Source organism: Solea solea, chromosome 20, assembly GCF_958295425.1.
Source record: "Solea solea chromosome 20, fSolSol10.1, whole genome shotgun sequence".
Classification (NCBI taxonomy): domain Eukaryota; kingdom Metazoa; phylum Chordata; class Actinopteri; order Pleuronectiformes; family Soleidae; genus Solea; species Solea solea.
This window is the reverse complement of record NC_081153.1, coordinates 530,001-547,500: the sequence shown is the minus strand read 5'-3', so window position 1 is coordinate 547,500 and position 17,500 is coordinate 530,001. Positions and strand designations below refer to the sequence as shown.

The window sequence follows — 17,500 nt, the reverse complement described above, 5'->3', positions numbered from 1 at the left end:
CTCGAGTTTCACGATATAGTCATTTTCTACATCATACAGACAACAATATATATGGACGATATATGGAGTATATTCGATATATCGCCGACTACACACGTCAGCCTACTGACTACACACACGCCAGCCTACTGACTACACACACACACACACACACACCAGCCTACTTAATACACACACACGCCAGCCTACTGACTTCACACACGTCTGTTCTTCTAATCTGTACTAAACTACTAAACTTCTACTAAAACTACTAAACTTCTAAGCTACTAAACTTCTATTAAAACTACTAAACTGCTACATTTCTACTAAAACTACAAACCTTCTACAAAACGACTTAACTTCTACTAAAACACTTAACTTCTACTAAACTTCTAAAACGACTAATCTTCTACTTAAACGACTAAATTTCTACGTAACGACTAAATTTCTACTAAAACTACAAACCTTCTACTAAACTATTAAACTGCTACTTAAACGACTACATTTCTACTAAACGACAAAACTTCTACTAAAACGACAAAACTTCTACTTAAACTACTAAACTTCAACCTAAACTAGTAAACTTCAACTTAAACTAGTAAACTTCAACTTAAACTAGTAAACTTCAACTTAAACCACTAAACTTCTACTTAAACTTCCACTTAAACTAGTAAACTTCTACTAAACGACTAAACTATTAACACTAGGAATAAAAGACCATGTCCTGGGTTTTTTTAGAATGGACAGGAAGTAAAGGAGTTGCTTCATACTTGGTCACTGATGATCCAATCAATTTAATTACAGATCATTTGTCAAATCAATAGTTTGTTCAGTGTGTATTTGAATCAGCTGACCTGATCATCCAGGACACATGTTACTGTCAGGTGTGATCAGAGGTCAGTACCAGGTCATGTCAGAACATGGACCAGAGTTCTTCTTACCCGGACCAGCAGCTCCACGATCACCGTGTGTCCCTCGGCGGCGGCCATGTGTAACGGTGTCCTGTCCACTTTGGTGCGAGCGTCCCTGCTGACGCCGGCTCTCAGCAGGACGTCAGCCGTGGAGTAATGTCCGTGCTGAGCAGCCAGGTGGAGCGGCGATGTCCCCAACTGTACAGACACACACACACACACACACACAGTGACGCCATGTTTATTGTTCTAAATTAAAATGTCAGTTAATATAAAAGAGTAACTCTCTGTTCACAAAGTCTCCAGACTCTCATTAATGGATTAATAAAATGTTACCAAATTAACTAAAACTATTTTAATTATTGATGTATTCAAGAGGTCAGTTTTACCCAGTCAGTGGTGAATGGAGCTCCGTTGGCCATCAGGTTTCTGACCTCATCGTCCTGACCTTTACGAGCAGCCTCCAACAGACGCTTCCCCAGATCCACCAACGACATCTGCAGCAGACATTTACACAAAAGTTCACTCATCATCATAAATCATTATATTCCTCTGGTTTGTTCTGAGAATTTTATCAGTGGCATTATTAAAAATATTAACTATTATGATGTTATCTAATTTTAAAAAAAACAACAACCAGAAACAAAAACGGAGCAACTCAAATTCAAACAGTTAAAAGAGAAATCTTTAAAAGTGATCGCGTGACCACGACGAGGTGTCAGAATCACGCTACAAAAGTTAGCCCGCTGCTGTGTCCGATAATTGAAGCATGTCGCTGCTCCGCGCTGGTGATTGTGAAACCGCAGCGGAGGACGAGGTTTTTCGAGCGGAGCCATTTTAGGCGCCTTCACGGTCAGAAAGACTCCGCCATGTGCCGCATCCCTGCGTCGCCTCTGCCCGTTAAACACCGACATATGCCCCGCCACAACACCGCGTACACACCGACAGGAAACCGTTTGATAACAAGTTGTTGGTTTTCCGGAGGAAGTCGAACAGAAATTTCCTATTTTACCCTCGAAGAAAAAAAAAACTACTTCCACATCCGGTTAAAGTGTTTTCTTGAGCCGCAGCGGAGTCGCTGCTCTGCCCGGCTGCTGTCGCCACTCCTGCCGCTGAATCTGTCCCTGTTCACTGACTCAGCTTCACCCGAAAAACACCGGTAAAACACCAGTAAAGCTCGGGGAAAGACGCGGCTCCGGTACTCACCGTGTCCGGGTGTGTGAGGAGGAGCCGTCACAGCTAATGTTAGCACGCTAGCCGGTTAGCCAGACGAGTCCCCAGGTGAGCGTAGCTTTTTGTGCGGAAATCCTCGCGGTTAATTAAAACAGCGCAGTCGAGTGCGCACTTTAATCCGCGCTGAGTAAAAGCACGGATATTTGCGCCGAGGATGCTCGTCGTTTTCTCCCGGGCTTGTTTTATGGACCAAGTTACCAAGACGAGGCCGCTGTCGCCCGGAAGTTAGGAGTATGGCCTTCAAATTAAAATTTCACACGTTTCTAGATAGATTTATAAAGGACTTTCACATTTACTGTTATCCGGATATAAAGTCGTTCATACTGGTTTAAAATAGACTTGACTTATGTTAAACATTATTTGTCTTTTCCATAAATTGAAGGATTATTATAGTGGTTACACAATAATGTAGACATTGTTACAAACCTATTTATTGTTAATGTATATGGAGTTTTTTCATGAAAGCTTGTGTGTGAAGTTGTGATAACTGATCAACTTTAATTTTAAATATTTTACAAATGTATGAAATCAATCAACCCTAGAAGATTTTTCTCCAAAATAGAGACATTTAAATGTAATATTTATTGCCATTAGACATCTAAGTTAGTGTCAGATCAGAGAGACTACTTCTATAGGCACGACACGATTCTTTGCTGCTTTTAAATGGACCTGTGTTAATGGTTCTTTTTGAAATCGGTATTTTATGTTGAAGGTCCTGACAGGAAGTGTGGTCGTCAGCACGTTACACTGACGCTGCTGTTTAGCAGCTAGTTGTGCTCGCCATTAGCTTATGTGCATGCAGGCTGTTAGCAGGTGAAACTGAACAAACTTTTACCTTCTCCCGCAGATTCCGTCACTTTATGTCTCCCTTACGTCACCGAGACTCTGTCACGTGCTCACCTGCGGGAAACGAGCGTAAAACTGCGAATTTCTGTGTTTTTCCTGTTACAAAGATGGCGGCTCCGCGACACCGGAGGTGGAAGCCAGAGTGCGCGTTAACCTCCCAGTGGGCAGGGCCTGAGAGCGCGCGCACACAAACTGACCAGAGTTCTGTTCAAACTGCTGAGTGACGCTGCGGTTTTGTTTTCAAACTCATTTAAATTACTTAAAAAAAAAATAATCACGTTTTCGTAATGATATTCTCATGTTTGACTTAATGTTTTTATATATAAATAATAATAATAAGAATAATGTTGAAGTGTTACTTTCTTGCCTGCTGACACGCTCACAGACACCAGAAGGGGGCACTGTTCATTACCACATGTAGTCACTTCAGAGGTCAAAGTGTTTTCTGATGAATAAATGTTTTATTGTTGTTGACAAACAGCAGCATGAGACACACACGTGAAAATAAATGTCTACTTTTCTAATAATAAATAAATCATTTGACATGACACATTATAAACATTTTTCTAAATAACTTAATCATTTGATCATAAATAAATACATTCATAAAATATGTGAGTGATGAGTTACACATCCATTATTTCTCATTTAAAGTTTAGTTTCAGCTGAAATGATGTGGGTTTTATAATAATGAGTGTGTCTGGTGTTAAATCTGACCCAGGACCAGTCTCTGTACCTGTGGAGGGCTTTTATTTTAATTTTATGATGTTTGGTAAAATGTCTCCAGAGAAAAGCAGCAGAGCCTGCTCCGGGATCAGGGGTCAGGTCTCAGAGCAGCAGGTTGAGGTCGGCCAGCAGAGTGTCTACATCCGCGATGGGAGCTCTCCAGTAGTTGAAGGAGGAAAACTGCAGCAGCGCAGTCTGAAGAAGAACAACACATGTGGTTATACTTCAGAGAACAGCAACTGCTCCTCTGCTGCCTCGTGTGATCACCTTGTGTCACTGAGGTCGTTCTGAATGTTGGATTACAAACAGTGAAGTGACAAAAGAAGACATTTGAACTCAGTGATGGAGGCTGCAGTGGATCAACAACTCCTGAAAATCACTGCTGTGAGCTTTGGTGTGGGAGAGTGAGTCTGTGTGTGTTGTTTACAAAAGTCTGTCTCACAGTGAGGTAAAGACGTGATCACGTGACGTAGAGAACTGAACCGACGTAGATTTGATTACATACGTTTTTAGTGAAAGTGACTAAATCTGTCGTGTTTCCACTGATATATCACGCTAATGTTTAAGACTGTCATACACTGACCCTCACCCTGAAAAACATGCAAACACAGCCAGTCACAGCTCCACCGACTGGCAGGAGGACAAAGTGTTTGAAGGAAACTGTTCAGTTCAGGCCACACTGTGGTGTAGTGGATAGCACACTTGTCTTTGCAGCAAGAAGACCCGGGTTCCAGCCCCGTTCTGCATGGAGGTCACATGTTCTCCTCGTGTGTGCATGGGTTTTCTCCGGGTTCCTCCCACAGTCCAAAAACAAGCAATATGGGGATTAGGTCAGCTGGTCACTCTAAACTGACCACAGTTGTGAATGTGTCTCTGTGTTTATGTGGCTCTGTGATGGACACTCCAGGGTGTGACCCCACCTATCAGGGTGTGACCCTATGTCAGCTGAGATTGGCACAGCCCCCTGCGACGCTACTGTGGAGGATAAAGTGGTAGATGATGGATGAAGAGCTCCAGTCCTCGTCTCTAATCATGACATTGACAATAATCAGTTTTGTCGGCCTGAATTCCTCCATGTTTGTTTGTTTTCTTCTGCTGAGAAAATATAGCAGGTGGCCAAGAGGAAAGGAAATGGGCTTGTAACCAAAGGGTTGCAGGTTAAAATCCCAGGATGGGTCAAGTGCTAGGGTGTCCCTGAGCACATAATCCCCATGGCTGTGTGTGTGTGTAATGATGATACTGACTGACTTCTCATGTTTTCAGTTTGAGTGGGAGGTAAACAGTGGAGTGGAGAGTCTGACTCTGATCCCGCTGAACGTAAACAGTCACATGATCTGAGTGAGTGGCATGTTTTAATCTAACATGTCTCACATGTTTCTCGCGTAAACTGGTGCGTCTGTCAATACTGTCCCTCTGTCTGTGGCTCTGAGCTCATTGGTTCTTATCGATCACATGACCTTGGTTTTATTAGATTAAAAACAGAAACTAACAAACTCTCACCTCGTCATCACGACTCCTCAGTTTGGATGCTTTGCCTTTTCCTGCGCTGCCATTGGTCGACTGACGGATGGCCACATCCAGCTCCTCCAGCTCGGACAGGTCGAGGGCCGGGATTGGCTGCCTCCAGAACAGGAAGGATTCGTATTGGCTGTTTGACTTTTCCATCATCTTCTGACCTGAAACATGAAATCAAACATAATCCTTCAATCATTCATGTCACCACATTAACACTGTAACAATGTAACATCAACCACAATCTACGTGTGTAAACTTTCACAAAATACAGATATTCCTGTAAAATATGGTGATGCTTAAACAGAGAAGCCTGATCAGTGGTACAGGGGGTTGTCTCAGGCAGAGGTTTGATCCCTGGCTCCACTTGTCAACATGCCGATGTGTCTCCTGACGCTGTCACTGATGACTGAGCATTTACACTCATGGATGGAACAGAACCACAACAACACAATGTGACCCGGAAACAACCAGAACACAGAGCCACAAGCAAACGACACCCACACAAAACCAACAAACAAGCCACACCCACACAGAACCAACTACCAGGCCACACCCACACAGAACCAACAACCAAGCCACACCTACACAGAACCAACAACCAGGCCACACCCACACAGAGCCAACAACCAAGTCACACCCACATAGAACCAACAACCAGGCCACACCCACATAGAACCAACAACCAGGCCACACCCACACAGTGCCAACAGATCCACGAGCAAGCCACATGATTGTCACCAAAATTCACCATCAAATAAGTGAGGGATTTTTATCATAACATTATTAATGTTACAGTTTCCTATCATTCGCTCATTCAATCATGATATTCATTCACTCACTCATTCATGTTTCTCGTTCACTCACTCATTCATGTAAGTCACGTTTAGGAAGAATAATAAAAACATTGAGTTATAAATGCTGTGTACAGCCTGACGATGACGTCATGATGATGATGACGTCAGTAACTGAATCTGCCCTCAAATAAACCTGGTTATTGATGAGGTGACGTCATCATGAACAGATTGATCAGGTTGTTTCAGGCGTTGTCTCGAGACTCAGTGTTTTCAACACACGTTCATTTACGTTCGATTAACGTTGTTTACACGCCCACGCACGAACGCACGCACGCACCCACACACACATACACAGGTCAGAAGTGTTTATTTTTATTTTTTAAATACCTGTTTGTTCTGGTTCTTTGTTCAGTGACGGCTCTGCTGCTGCTGCTGGTGCTGCTGCTGATGCTCTGTCTGCGCATGCGTCAACACACAACAGACACAGAGACGAGGCCGGCTCTACGCAGGGGCAAGAGGGGGCAGAGCCCCCTTAAATAAATGTCTTGCCCCCTCAAATCGAAATTTTGGAAGTTGAGAAAGCACATTTTAATATACTCACACAATTAATATACATTACAAGTTGACAAAATAATCTGCAGTAGCGGAAAAATCCGCCGAAAAAGGGACACACACGATACAGTGTCGGCTTTCCTCTCATCTCTCTGTCCCTCCGCTGTGCTTGTATTGACAGGCTGCGCAGCACACACACACACACACACACACACGCACACACACACACGCCACAGTATGAAATGAGCCAAGACGTAGCCTGACAGTTTGTGCCACGGAGTGGGTTAGACTTTGAAGGAGCAACGTTCCAAGCACAGAGATGAGTGCCCATGTCCACTGCATGTGACAAACTGAAGACAGGTGACCTGTGTCTGACGGACCCCTACGTAAAGCCCCGCCCCAGGCTGTAGTTGTGTACTGTTTTTTTTTTATAATCACAGCGGTTTTTATTGACTTTAGTGTGTGAAGTCCTATTTTAGGTTAAAATTTATTTGAGAATTAGGCCATCCACTTAAGATAAATGTTATGTTGTTGGTTGATAAAATCTGGATGAAGGATGTTTTATTTTATTCATTTATTTTATTTTTATTTTTCAGTTTCCCCCCCTGAGGGATTGCCACCTTATTGTGGTCAGGGGGTTTGTGTGCCTCAGTGACCTTAAGAGCTATACCAGCAGGAGCTTAGTCTTCAGGTGGGACACCCAAGTTGGACAGGTCTGAAGGTAGAGGCCTGACAAAGTGCAATCCACTTCTCCAGGTTGGGGTTGGACACATAGACCCCTTTCAATGAAGAAAGCATTGTTACCATAAGCACAGAATAAAAAGTGCTGGAGCATGATGTGTACACATGATGCCCCCTTCACATTTCTGACTGACCCCTCATACTGTATATGCCTGCCTAGAACCGGCCCTGCACAGAGAGAGAGACTTCCTGTAAGAAGTTTCAAAATAAAAAGCCTAAGCAGTTTTTAGCAGGTTTTGAAGTTCCCATGATGTAGTGGGTATGTGTCACTGTGTTATTGATTGATTGATTGATCAGAATCAGCTAATCAGCAATAAAGTTGATTCTGATATATACACAAACACATACACTTACACATACACATATACACAAACACATATACACTTACACATACACATATACACATACACATATACACTTACACATATACACAAACACATACACATATACAATTACACATATACACAAACACATATACACTTACACATACACATATACACAAACATATATACACTTACACATATACACTTACACATACACATATACACAAACACATATACACTTACACATACACATATACACATACACATATACACTTACACATATACACAAACACATATACACTTACACATACACATACACATATACACAAACACATATACACTTACACATACACATATACACTTACACATATACACAAACACATATACACTTACACATACACATATACACATACACATATACACTTACACATATACACAAACACATATACACATACACATACACATATACACTTACACATACACATATACACATACACATATACACTTACACATATACACAAACACATATACACTTACACATACACATATACACAAACATATATACAAACACATACACATATACACAAACACATCACTTCTTCAGCACATTACTAAACAACAGGTCATCACCTTCCACCTGACACAGGACATCCTGGTAGCACCACAGGTTTTTAAAAGAGGTGAAGTCTCCTGACAATTAAAATAATTGTCCTCTTCTTTCTGCTCACATACACTGCCATCTTGGCCTGACCCAGCACAAAGTTCAGGAGCTGGCTCTTCTCCTTCTGTTGGCGAGTGTATTCAAAACCACAGATAAAAACCTCTTTAGTAAAAACCGCAGTAAAAGCTGTAAAAACACTCTGCAGAAACAGAAACAGTGCAGACAAACGATGACACCCAGTGAAACAGTGAAACGCCGTCTCCCTCTCATCTGTCCCCCACCTCAGCATTCACCAAAGAAATAAAAGCGTTCACAGCAACAGTCCCGTGGAGGATCCTCCACTGTAATAGTATGAAGTAGCGTCCTCCAGCCGGGGCCCAGCCAACTCCACCACCTGGTCCAGAGTAGTGGCCCCTGCAGCCTGGAGCAGGGAAAAGAAGGAGGGGCCAGCCCAGTCTGGACAGTCCAGGACCGTCCCATGGAGAACCGGCTCCTGCAGTAGCCAGTGCACCATCATCACAGCCTCGCTTCTTCCCCAGTTGACCTTGGCAGAAGATATAAAATCAAATAAATGAACAGTGTCAATTAAAACATCAATATCTTTTTGTGAGTTCACAAACACAATGAGATCATCAGCATAGGCAGACATTTTAAAAGACACCAGACAACTGGGGAGGGACACACCTGTCAGTTTGTGCCGTAGCTGATGCAGCAGAGGCTCGATGGCTAAGGAGTATAACATGCCAGAGAGAGAGCAGCCCTGCCTCACCCCCCTCTCGATGTTAAAGGGAGCACTCAGCCCGCCATTCATTTTCAGCACACTCTCAACGCCGCTGTAGAGAGCCCTGATCTTGGCAATGAACTCAGGGTTGAAGCCAAACCCGGCTAAAGTCCTCCAAATGTACTGGTGTTCAACCCAGTCAAACGCCTTTTCCTGGTCTATTGAAATCAGACAAGTATCACAGCCCAATTCAATGGAAACCGATAGAGCATCATGAATTAAAGTGACATTGACATGTATGAGCCTGCTGGGAACACAATAGGTCTGGTCAGGGTGGACGATGGATACCATCACCTCTCTTAATCTGAGGGCCAGAGCTTTGGAAAGGATTTTATAATCTGTGCACAGCAGCGACACAGGCCTCCAGTTCTTAATCAGCTGCAGGTCTCCCTTCTTAGGTATCAGGGTGATGACGGCCCTCCTGCAACTCAGAGGGAGCTGTCCTCTCTGAAGACTGTCTGACACCACCTCAAGCAGGTCACCACCTATGATGGGCCAGAAAGACTTGTTGAAGTCAACAGGAAGACATCAATACCTGGTGCTTCGCCACTCTGCAAAGACATCATTGCTTCGGAGCTCCTGCAGTGTTAAAACGGCCCCCAGCTCCGAGTTTGCTTTAGAGTTTACTCGAGGGAGACCTGCAAGGAAGCTGCTGTGCACATCTGGATTATCTGACCAAAGTGGTTTCTATAGAAACCGACAGAAAACTTTTGCGTCCAGGTGACGTCCCCGTGTTCAGGTAGGTCCACGTGTTCAGGTAAGGTCCACGTGTCCAGGTAAGGTCCCCGTGTTCAGGTAAGGTCCCCGTGTTCAGGTAAGGTCCACGTGTTCAGGTAAGGTCCACGTGTCCAGGTAAGGTCCCCGTGTTCAGGTAAGGTCCACGTGTTCAGGTAAGGTCCACGTGTCCAGGTAAGGTCCACGTGTTCAGGTAAGGTCCACGTGTCCAGGTAAGGTCCCCGTGTTCAGGTAAGATCCACATGTCCAGGTAACATTTCTAACTGCCCCTCTTGTGACCACAAGGGACACACACATTGTGACTGCTCTGCGTCATTGTTTTCAGTTAGTTCAGTTGTTTTCACTTGTCAACTACGAGGGCGGGGCTAATCTGTCTGAAGACTCCACCTACCAGCTGCTGAGTCCAGGCAGCAGAGAGGAGGAGCCAACTGACATCATACAGTGACATCTTCATGTTCGTTAGGTTAGTCAGAGAGAAGCTCTGCCTCCTGAACTGACACTGAGCTGGTTCTACAGGAGAGGAGGAGCCTGGCTACATGTGTCCACTGGGTGGCAGCAGTGTCTCACTGACCTGCAGTGTTTAAGTGTTTGTGTAGTTCTCATGTTTTTATCGATATTTTTGACAAAATGGAAAAAAAACTGTATTTACTTTTTCAATCATTAGAATTTAACTGACTTTAATCAAGTTTTCAGTCAAATCAATAGAGACACCTCATGCTGATGACGTGCGTGTGTGTGTCTGAGTGTGAGTGTGTGTGTCTCTGGGTGTGTGTGTGTGTGTGTGTGTGTCTCAGGGTGTGTGTGTGTGTGTCTCAGGGTGCGTGTGTGTGTGTGTCTGGGTGTGAGTGTGTGTGTCTCTGGGTGTGTGTGTGTGTGTGTGTCTCAGGGTGCGTGTGTGTGTTCGTGTGTCTCAGGGTGCGTGTGTGTGTGTCTCTCTCTGGGTGCGTGTGTGTGTGTGTGTCTGGGTGTGAGTGTGTGTGTCTCAGGGTGCGAGTCTGGGTGTGAGTGTATGTGTGTGTGTGTGTGTGTCTGGGTGTGAGTGTGTGTGTCTCTGGGTGTGAGTGTATGTGTGTGTGTGTGTGTGTGTCTGGGTGTGTCTGTTAAAGGTGCAGGTAACGTTAGTGGTCGCTCTCACTGAAACTCTTGAACCTTCCTCATGGATCCTCTGACGCTGCTGCTGCTGATGATGATCACTGTGATCGGTAATAAATCATTTATATTGTTGCTAAACATGGTTATAATGTTGTATAATGTTTAGATTTATACAACTATGTTTTAATGAAGCTATTCTAATGTTTGAATGTGTGTATTTGAGCTCTAGCTTCAGGTTAAACTCGACTGTAAACTCACATATTTTCTCTGAAACTGACTTTTGAGTGTATATATGTATATATGTATACATATATGTAAAAATATACATGTATGTATATATGTATATATACATATACACGCACACACTACCAGTCACAAATTTGGACCCACTTCCTCATTCTAGTAAATCGAAAGGTGTGTCCAAACCTTTGAGTGCTAGTGTATATAAACATATATGTTACTTTTCGAACGTATGACCCATCCTAACCTGACACACCTGTCCGCTCTCAGGACGCTGCGCGGGGCAGGAAATCCTGCCCGAAGGTCCGGTGGACGCGGTTCTGGGGTCGGACGTTGTGATTCTGACGACGCTGATGAACAAGCCGGACTACGCTTTCGTTATCTGGAACTACAACGACGGCCAGGATCAGACCCACGTCGCCACCGTGGGTTCGACGGGGCTGAAAGTGAACAAACCATATGAAGGACGGGTGTCCGTGAACGAAACCAACGGTTACCTGAGCCTGCGGAAGCTGAAACGCGAGGACAGCGGCGACTACAGCATCACCATCGTGTCCACTGACGGAGCGACGGAGACCGCAGAGATCAAGCTGCGGGTCCTGGGTGAGTGTGAGCCTCTCAAAGTGAAAACATCTTTTACTTTGACATTGTGACGTTTGCAGCACACGTTTTCAAAATGAGGTTTGGTTTAATCGTCAGCATCGAGCTGCTTAGTGGCGCCAAAAGACTCAGGAAAAGGCGGGTTCGTGTTGTTCTGAGCCACAAATTGCAGGTCCTTGCATGAGACATACCTGTAAACCTGTTACCTGTTACCCTGTTACCTGTTACCTGTTAACCTGTTACATGTTACATGTTACCTGTTACCTGTTACCTGTTACCTGTTACATGTTAACCTGTTACCTGTTAACCTGTTACATGTTACCTGTTACCTGTTACCTGTTACCTGTTACATGTTAACCTGTTACCTGTTAACCTGTTACATGTTACATGTTACATGTTACATGTTACCTGTTACCTGTTAACCTGTTACATGCTACATGTTAACCTGTTACATGTTACCTGTTACCTGTTACCTGTTACATGTTACATGTTACCTGTTAACCTGTTACATGTTACATGTTACCTGTTAACCTGTTACATGTTACATGTTACATGTTACCTGTTAACCTGTTACATGTTACATGTTACATGTTAACCTGTTACCTGTTTACCTGCGATAACAGATACAACTTAACATCTGGGGCCACACAGTAGGTGTAGTGGTTAGCACTCTCACCTTGCAGCGAGAAGACCCGGGTTCGAGCCCCGGTTGGAACAAGGGCCTTTCTGCATGGAGTTTGCATGTTCTCCCCGTGTGTGCGTGGGTTCTCTCCGGGTTCTCTGGCTTCCTCCCACAGTCCAAAAACATGCAATGTGGGGATTAGGTAAATTGAACACTCTAAATTGACCATAGGAGTGAGTGTGAGAGTGAATGGTTGTTTGTCTCTCTCTATGTGTGTGGCCCTGCGATGGACTGGCGAACTGTCCAGGGTGTACCCCGCCTATCGCCCGATGGAGCTGAGATTGGCACAGCACCCCCCGCGACCCTCTGGCAGAGGATAAAGCGGTAGATACTGACTGACTGAACTTAACATCTGTAAATAACAGATACAACTAAATATCTGTAAATAATAATGCTTGTGCGCAGCATGAGTGCGTGTGTGTGTTTGTGTGTTCAGTGTGTGTGTCTGTGTGTGTCCTGTCAACATCTGCATGAATGTTGCTTTTTTCCCCAACATTCCTTTAGATTCACCTCCATTGGCCACACCCATTTCCTGTCAGAGATTAAACAGGTCAAAGGTCACCATGGCCTGGTGATCTAAGGAGAAGTAAATATCATGTGTATGAGTGACAAGATGAAATAATGAGGGTTAACAAAGGTTAACTTGTGAATGACATCACTGTATCCTGTGGTGGTTTGTATGATGTCACAGGTCAGGTGACTCTGCCTGCTGCTCTGTGTTCAGTAAACACCTGTAGAGAAAAACGGGTCTGACTGGTTCTACAGTTAGTGTGTGAGCAGGTTTATGTTCACTGCTTCATTTCATCATCACACGTCCACTGTGTGTGTGTGTGTGTGTGGTCAGATTACTTTGACTGATTTAAAATATGAAGCTGTGGAGTTTAGGGTTAGTCAAGATTAGCTCATTGTGGTTGTCATGACGACAGCCTGCTTTCTGTTGTTTTAGTTCTCTGTGTGTCACATGAAGGAGGAGTTCAAATTCATGATGATGATTCATCATCCATGGAACATGAATTTCAACATAAGTGTTTCTCCAGAGCCGGTGTCCAACGTCGTCATCAAGTCCAACATTCCCGAGGCCATAGAACACAACAGCACCGTGGTCCTCACCTGCTCCGCCGGCGGCTCCTTCCTCACCTTCTCCTGGTTCCACGGCGACGCAACGCTCTTTGCAGATGGCAAACGCATCAACATCAAAAATGTACATTTTTAAATTAACCTTTTTCATTCTGGGATTTGATGTCCATGAGCTCACTGTGTGTCCTGTCCTCAGGAGGGCACGTCCAGCACGCTGACCATCGCCGCCGTTCTCAGGTCTGATCTCACTGCTCCTGTTTCCTGCACAGCTGCCAATAAGCTGGAGAAAGAGAAGAGCGCTCCCTTCAAACTCACAGTCCACTGTATGTACTGCACCCACATTGCTGCTGCTGACTCCTCCCACACAGGAAGTGCCATGTCTGTTGTTGGTTAGCATAGTTAGCATGGTGTCACACAGAATATACAGACAGGTACTGAGACTCACACGTGTAACCATGGTAACAGCTTTCCCCCTGTGAACAGACATGTGGCCCTAACCTAAACCTGGAATCTAACTAGACCAGGCTCTAACCTAAACCTGGAACCTAACTAGACCAGACTCTAACCTAAACCTGGAGCCAAACTAGACTAGGCTCCAACCTAAACCTGGAATCTAACTAGACCAGGCTCTAACCTAAACCTGGAGCCTAACTAGACCAGGCTCTAACCTAAACCTGGAACCTAACTAGACCAGACTCTAACCTAATCCTGGAACCTAACTAGACCAGGCTCTAACCTAAACCTGGAGCCTAACTAGACCAGGCTCTAACCTAAACCTGGAGCCTAACCTAATGGCGTATTTCCACCGGCTCTACTCGCCTCGGCACAACACGGCATGGTTTAGATGTGACGAGTGACTTTACACCAGACTCCTGTAGTTGTTGAAGATTAACCCACGTTTTTAGGATTGTTAAGTAGTTTTGAGTGCTCTACAGTTCACCACTGTTCGACTTGATCTCTTCCTGTGACTGCACTCTGACCAGTCAGTGGCCGACAGTCTGACCAATCATCACATAGTTACCTACTCAGCACGCTTTTGGAACCTCGCTGGTGCAGGTACCAAGTTACTATGCTAGTGGAAACGCTACTTAAACTGTGGCGAGGCGAGTGTAATCACAGCAGATTTCATATAGACCCAACCTTTAACTCTTGTTTCTAATAATTGATACAGTTATTGATTTAGGTTTGTTCTGATCAGCTGATCCACTAAATGACGTGAGCCCAGGATCACACTCAAGTCAGGAATGAACACAGGTGTGTTTACATAGTGGTGTGTGTGTGCGTGCGTGCGTGTGTGTGCATACACAGCAGCTCACACACTTACACACCTTCATCGTGACTAAGCTGAAACCACATGGACCACTGCTTCACTTATTGTTATTAGTCACACATTTAACTCAAACTGTTTCTTTGTAAACTCTCTCTATAAACTCTTACATATACTGTATACATACGTATATATACTGAAAAATGTATATACATACAGTATATACACAGTATATACTGTGTATATAATTAGTATAATTATAATTAGTATTTTTTGAATGTGCTGCTCCGCAGACGGTCCAGACGAAGTCTCCCTCAGTCCTGTGAAGGTGCCTCAGTTCATCAGAGCCGGCTCCAACTTCAACCTTTCATGCTCCGCCCCTTCCAGCCCACCTGCCACCTTCACATGGTTCCACAACCAGAAGGTGATGGAGGTGGCTGGTCCGGTCCTCACTTTGAAGGTCATCCAATCTCATGGTTTAGGGAAGACGATGGAAGAATACACCTGCAGAGCCACAAACGCCAAAACCCAGCGGATCATTGCTTCTGCTGGAGTTTCCTTTGCTGTGATGGGTGAGTTGTTATGGAGATGATGTGTTATGAACAGTCAGAAGGTTATAGATGATATCATATACGACAGGTTATAGGTAATATCATATATCACAGGTTATAGATGGTATCATATACGACAGGTTATAGATGCTATCATATACCATAGGTTATAGATGGTATCATATATCACAGGTTATAGGTGATATCATATATCACAGGTTATAGATGGTATCATATATCACAGGTAATAGATGGTATCATATACGACAGGTTATAGATGGTATCATATATCATAGGTTATAGATGGTATCATACATCATAGGTTATAGATGGTATCATATACGACAGGTTATAGGTAATATCATATATCACAGGTTATAGATGGTATCATATACGACAGGTTATAGATGGTATCATATATCACAGGTTATAGATGGTATCATATATCACAGGTAATAGATGGTATCATATACGACAGGTTATAGGTAATATCATATATCACAGGTTATAGATGGTATCATATACGACAGGTTATAGATGGTATCATATATCATAGGTTATAGATGGTATCATATATCATAGGTTATAGATGGTATCATATACGACAGGTTATAGGTAATATCATATATCACAGGTTATAGATGGTATCATATACGACAGGTAATAGATGGTATCATATATCATAGGTTATAGATGGTATCATATATCACAGGTTATAGATGGTATCATATACGACAGGTTATAGATGCTATCATATACCATAGGTTATAGATGGTATCATATATCACAGGTTATAGGTGATATCATATATCACAGGTTATAGATGGTATCATATATCACAGGTAATAGATGGTATCATATACGACAGGTTATAGATGGTATCATATATCATAGGTTATAGATGGTATCATACATCATAGGTTATAGATGGTATCATATACGACAGGTTATAGGTAATATCATATATCACAGGTTATAGATGGTATCATATACGACAGGTTATAGATGGTATCATATATCACAGGTTATAGATGGTATCATATATCACAGGTAATAGATGGTATCATATACGACAGGTTATAGGTAATATCATATATCACAGGTTATAGATGGTATCATATACGACAGGTTATAGATGGTATCATATATCATAGGTTATAGATGGTATCATATATCATAGGTTATAGATGGTATCATATACGACAGGTTATAGGTAATATCATATATCACAGGTTATAGATGGTATCATATACGACAGGTAATAGATGGTATCATATATCATAGGTTATAGATGGTATCATATATCACAGGTTATACATGGTATCATATATCACAGGTTATACATGGTATCATATATCACAGGTTATAGATGGTATCATATATCACGGGTTATAGATGGTATCATATATCACAGGTTATAGATGGTATCATGTACGACAGGTTATAGATGGTATCATATATAGCAGGTTATAGGTGATATCATATATCACAGGTTATAGATGGTATCATGTATCACAGGTTATAGATGCTATCATATATCACAGGTTATAGATGCTATCATATATCACAGGTTATAGATTGTATCATATACGACAGGTTATAGATAGTATCATATATCACAGGTTATAGATGGTATCATATATCACAGGATATACATGGTATCATATATCACAGGTTATAGATTGTATCATATACGACCCAAACCTGGAACTTAACTAGACCAGACTCTAACCTAAACCTGGAGCCAAACTAGACTAGGCTCCAACCTAAACCTGGAATCTAACTAGACCAGGCTCTAACCTAAACCTGGAGCCTAACTAGACCAGGCACTAACCTAAACTTGGAGCCTAACCTAATGGCGTATTTCCACTGGCTCTACTCGCCTCGGCACAACCCGGCATGGTTTAGATGTGACGAGTGACTTTACACCAGACTCCTGTAGTTGTTGGAGATTAACCCACGTTTTTAGAATTGTTAAGTAGTTTTAAGTGCTCTACAGTTCACCACTGTTCACCTGTGTGTTTGTGTGTGTGTGCATTGTCACAAACCAGAAGACAATTTACAAATGATTTATTAAGGAATAGGTGTGTCACAGGTGTCTCACAGGTGTGTCACAGGTGTCTCACAGGTGTGTCACAGGTGTCTCACAGGTGTGTTACAAGTGTGTCACAGGTGTCTCACAGGTGTGTTATAC

General features: G+C 43.1%; 3 protein-coding genes and 1 long non-coding RNA gene across 6 annotated transcripts in view; 2 read left to right on the top strand and 2 right to left on the bottom strand.

The window, feature by feature from the left end:
- gabpb2a (GA binding protein transcription factor subunit beta 2a) overlaps nucleotides 1–3,101 on the bottom strand; it is a 7,467-nt gene extending 4,366 nt beyond the window's left edge. Inside the window, exons 1-3 of one of the 2 annotated variants that reach the window (XM_058619214.1) lie at nucleotides 2,959–3,101; nucleotides 1,280–1,387; nucleotides 921–1,088 (exon numbers count right to left, since the gene is read on the bottom strand). In XM_058619214.1, coding sequence (XP_058475197.1) covers nucleotides 921–1,088; nucleotides 1,280–1,387 — 276 coding nt within the window. In that variant the 5' untranslated portion in view covers nucleotides 2,959–3,101. Of the gene's footprint in view, nucleotides 1–920; nucleotides 1,089–1,279; nucleotides 1,388–2,096; nucleotides 2,333–2,958 lie in introns of those variants that run through there. The other variant, XM_058619215.1, reaches the window with a different exon arrangement.
- LOC131447440 (uncharacterized) lies at nucleotides 1,825–5,191 on the top strand. 2 transcript variants are annotated; one of them, XR_009234040.1, is made up of 2 exons: nucleotides 1,825–2,049; nucleotides 2,971–5,191. It is a non-coding gene; the product is annotated as an uncharacterized LOC131447440 (long non-coding RNA). The 2 variants fall into 2 exon arrangements; XR_009234039.1 differs by lacking the exon at nucleotides 1,825–2,049 and adding an exon at nucleotides 2,080–2,171.
- On the bottom strand, nucleotides 3,703–6,679 carry mllt11 (MLLT11 transcription factor 7 cofactor). The gene is made up of 3 exons (XM_058619223.1): nucleotides 6,392–6,679; nucleotides 5,196–5,371; nucleotides 3,703–3,890 (listed from the first exon to the last, which is right to left on the bottom strand). Exons 2-3 carry the CDS (start codon nucleotides 5,361–5,363, stop codon nucleotides 3,798–3,800), a joined length of 261 nt encoding a protein of 86 aa, XP_058475206.1. The 5' UTR covers nucleotides 5,364–5,371; nucleotides 6,392–6,679; the 3' UTR covers nucleotides 3,703–3,797.
- Nucleotides 6,680–10,677: 3,998 nt separating this feature from the next.
- The window catches only part of LOC131447429 (carcinoembryonic antigen-related cell adhesion molecule 6-like), an 18,737-nt gene continuing 11,914 nt past the window's right edge, over nucleotides 10,678–17,500 (top strand). Inside the window, exons 1-5 of the mRNA XM_058619213.1 lie at nucleotides 10,678–10,999; nucleotides 11,400–11,732; nucleotides 13,449–13,612; nucleotides 13,685–13,811; nucleotides 15,049–15,327. Coding sequence (XP_058475196.1) covers nucleotides 10,954–10,999; nucleotides 11,400–11,732; nucleotides 13,449–13,612; nucleotides 13,685–13,811; nucleotides 15,049–15,327 — 949 coding nt within the window. The 5' untranslated portion in view covers nucleotides 10,678–10,953. The remainder of the gene's footprint in view (nucleotides 11,000–11,399; nucleotides 11,733–13,448; nucleotides 13,613–13,684; nucleotides 13,812–15,048; nucleotides 15,328–17,500) is intronic.

Coding starts and splice junctions, on each gene's coding strand:
- mllt11 (XM_058619223.1), bottom strand. CDS start 5,363: ATGATGGAAAAGTCAAACAGCCAATACGAATCCTTCCTGTTCTGGAGG. Junction 3,891..5,195: donor TGAGGAGTCGTGATGACGAG/GTGAGAGTTTGT, acceptor GTTCTTCTTCAG/ACTGCGCTGCTGCAGTTTTC.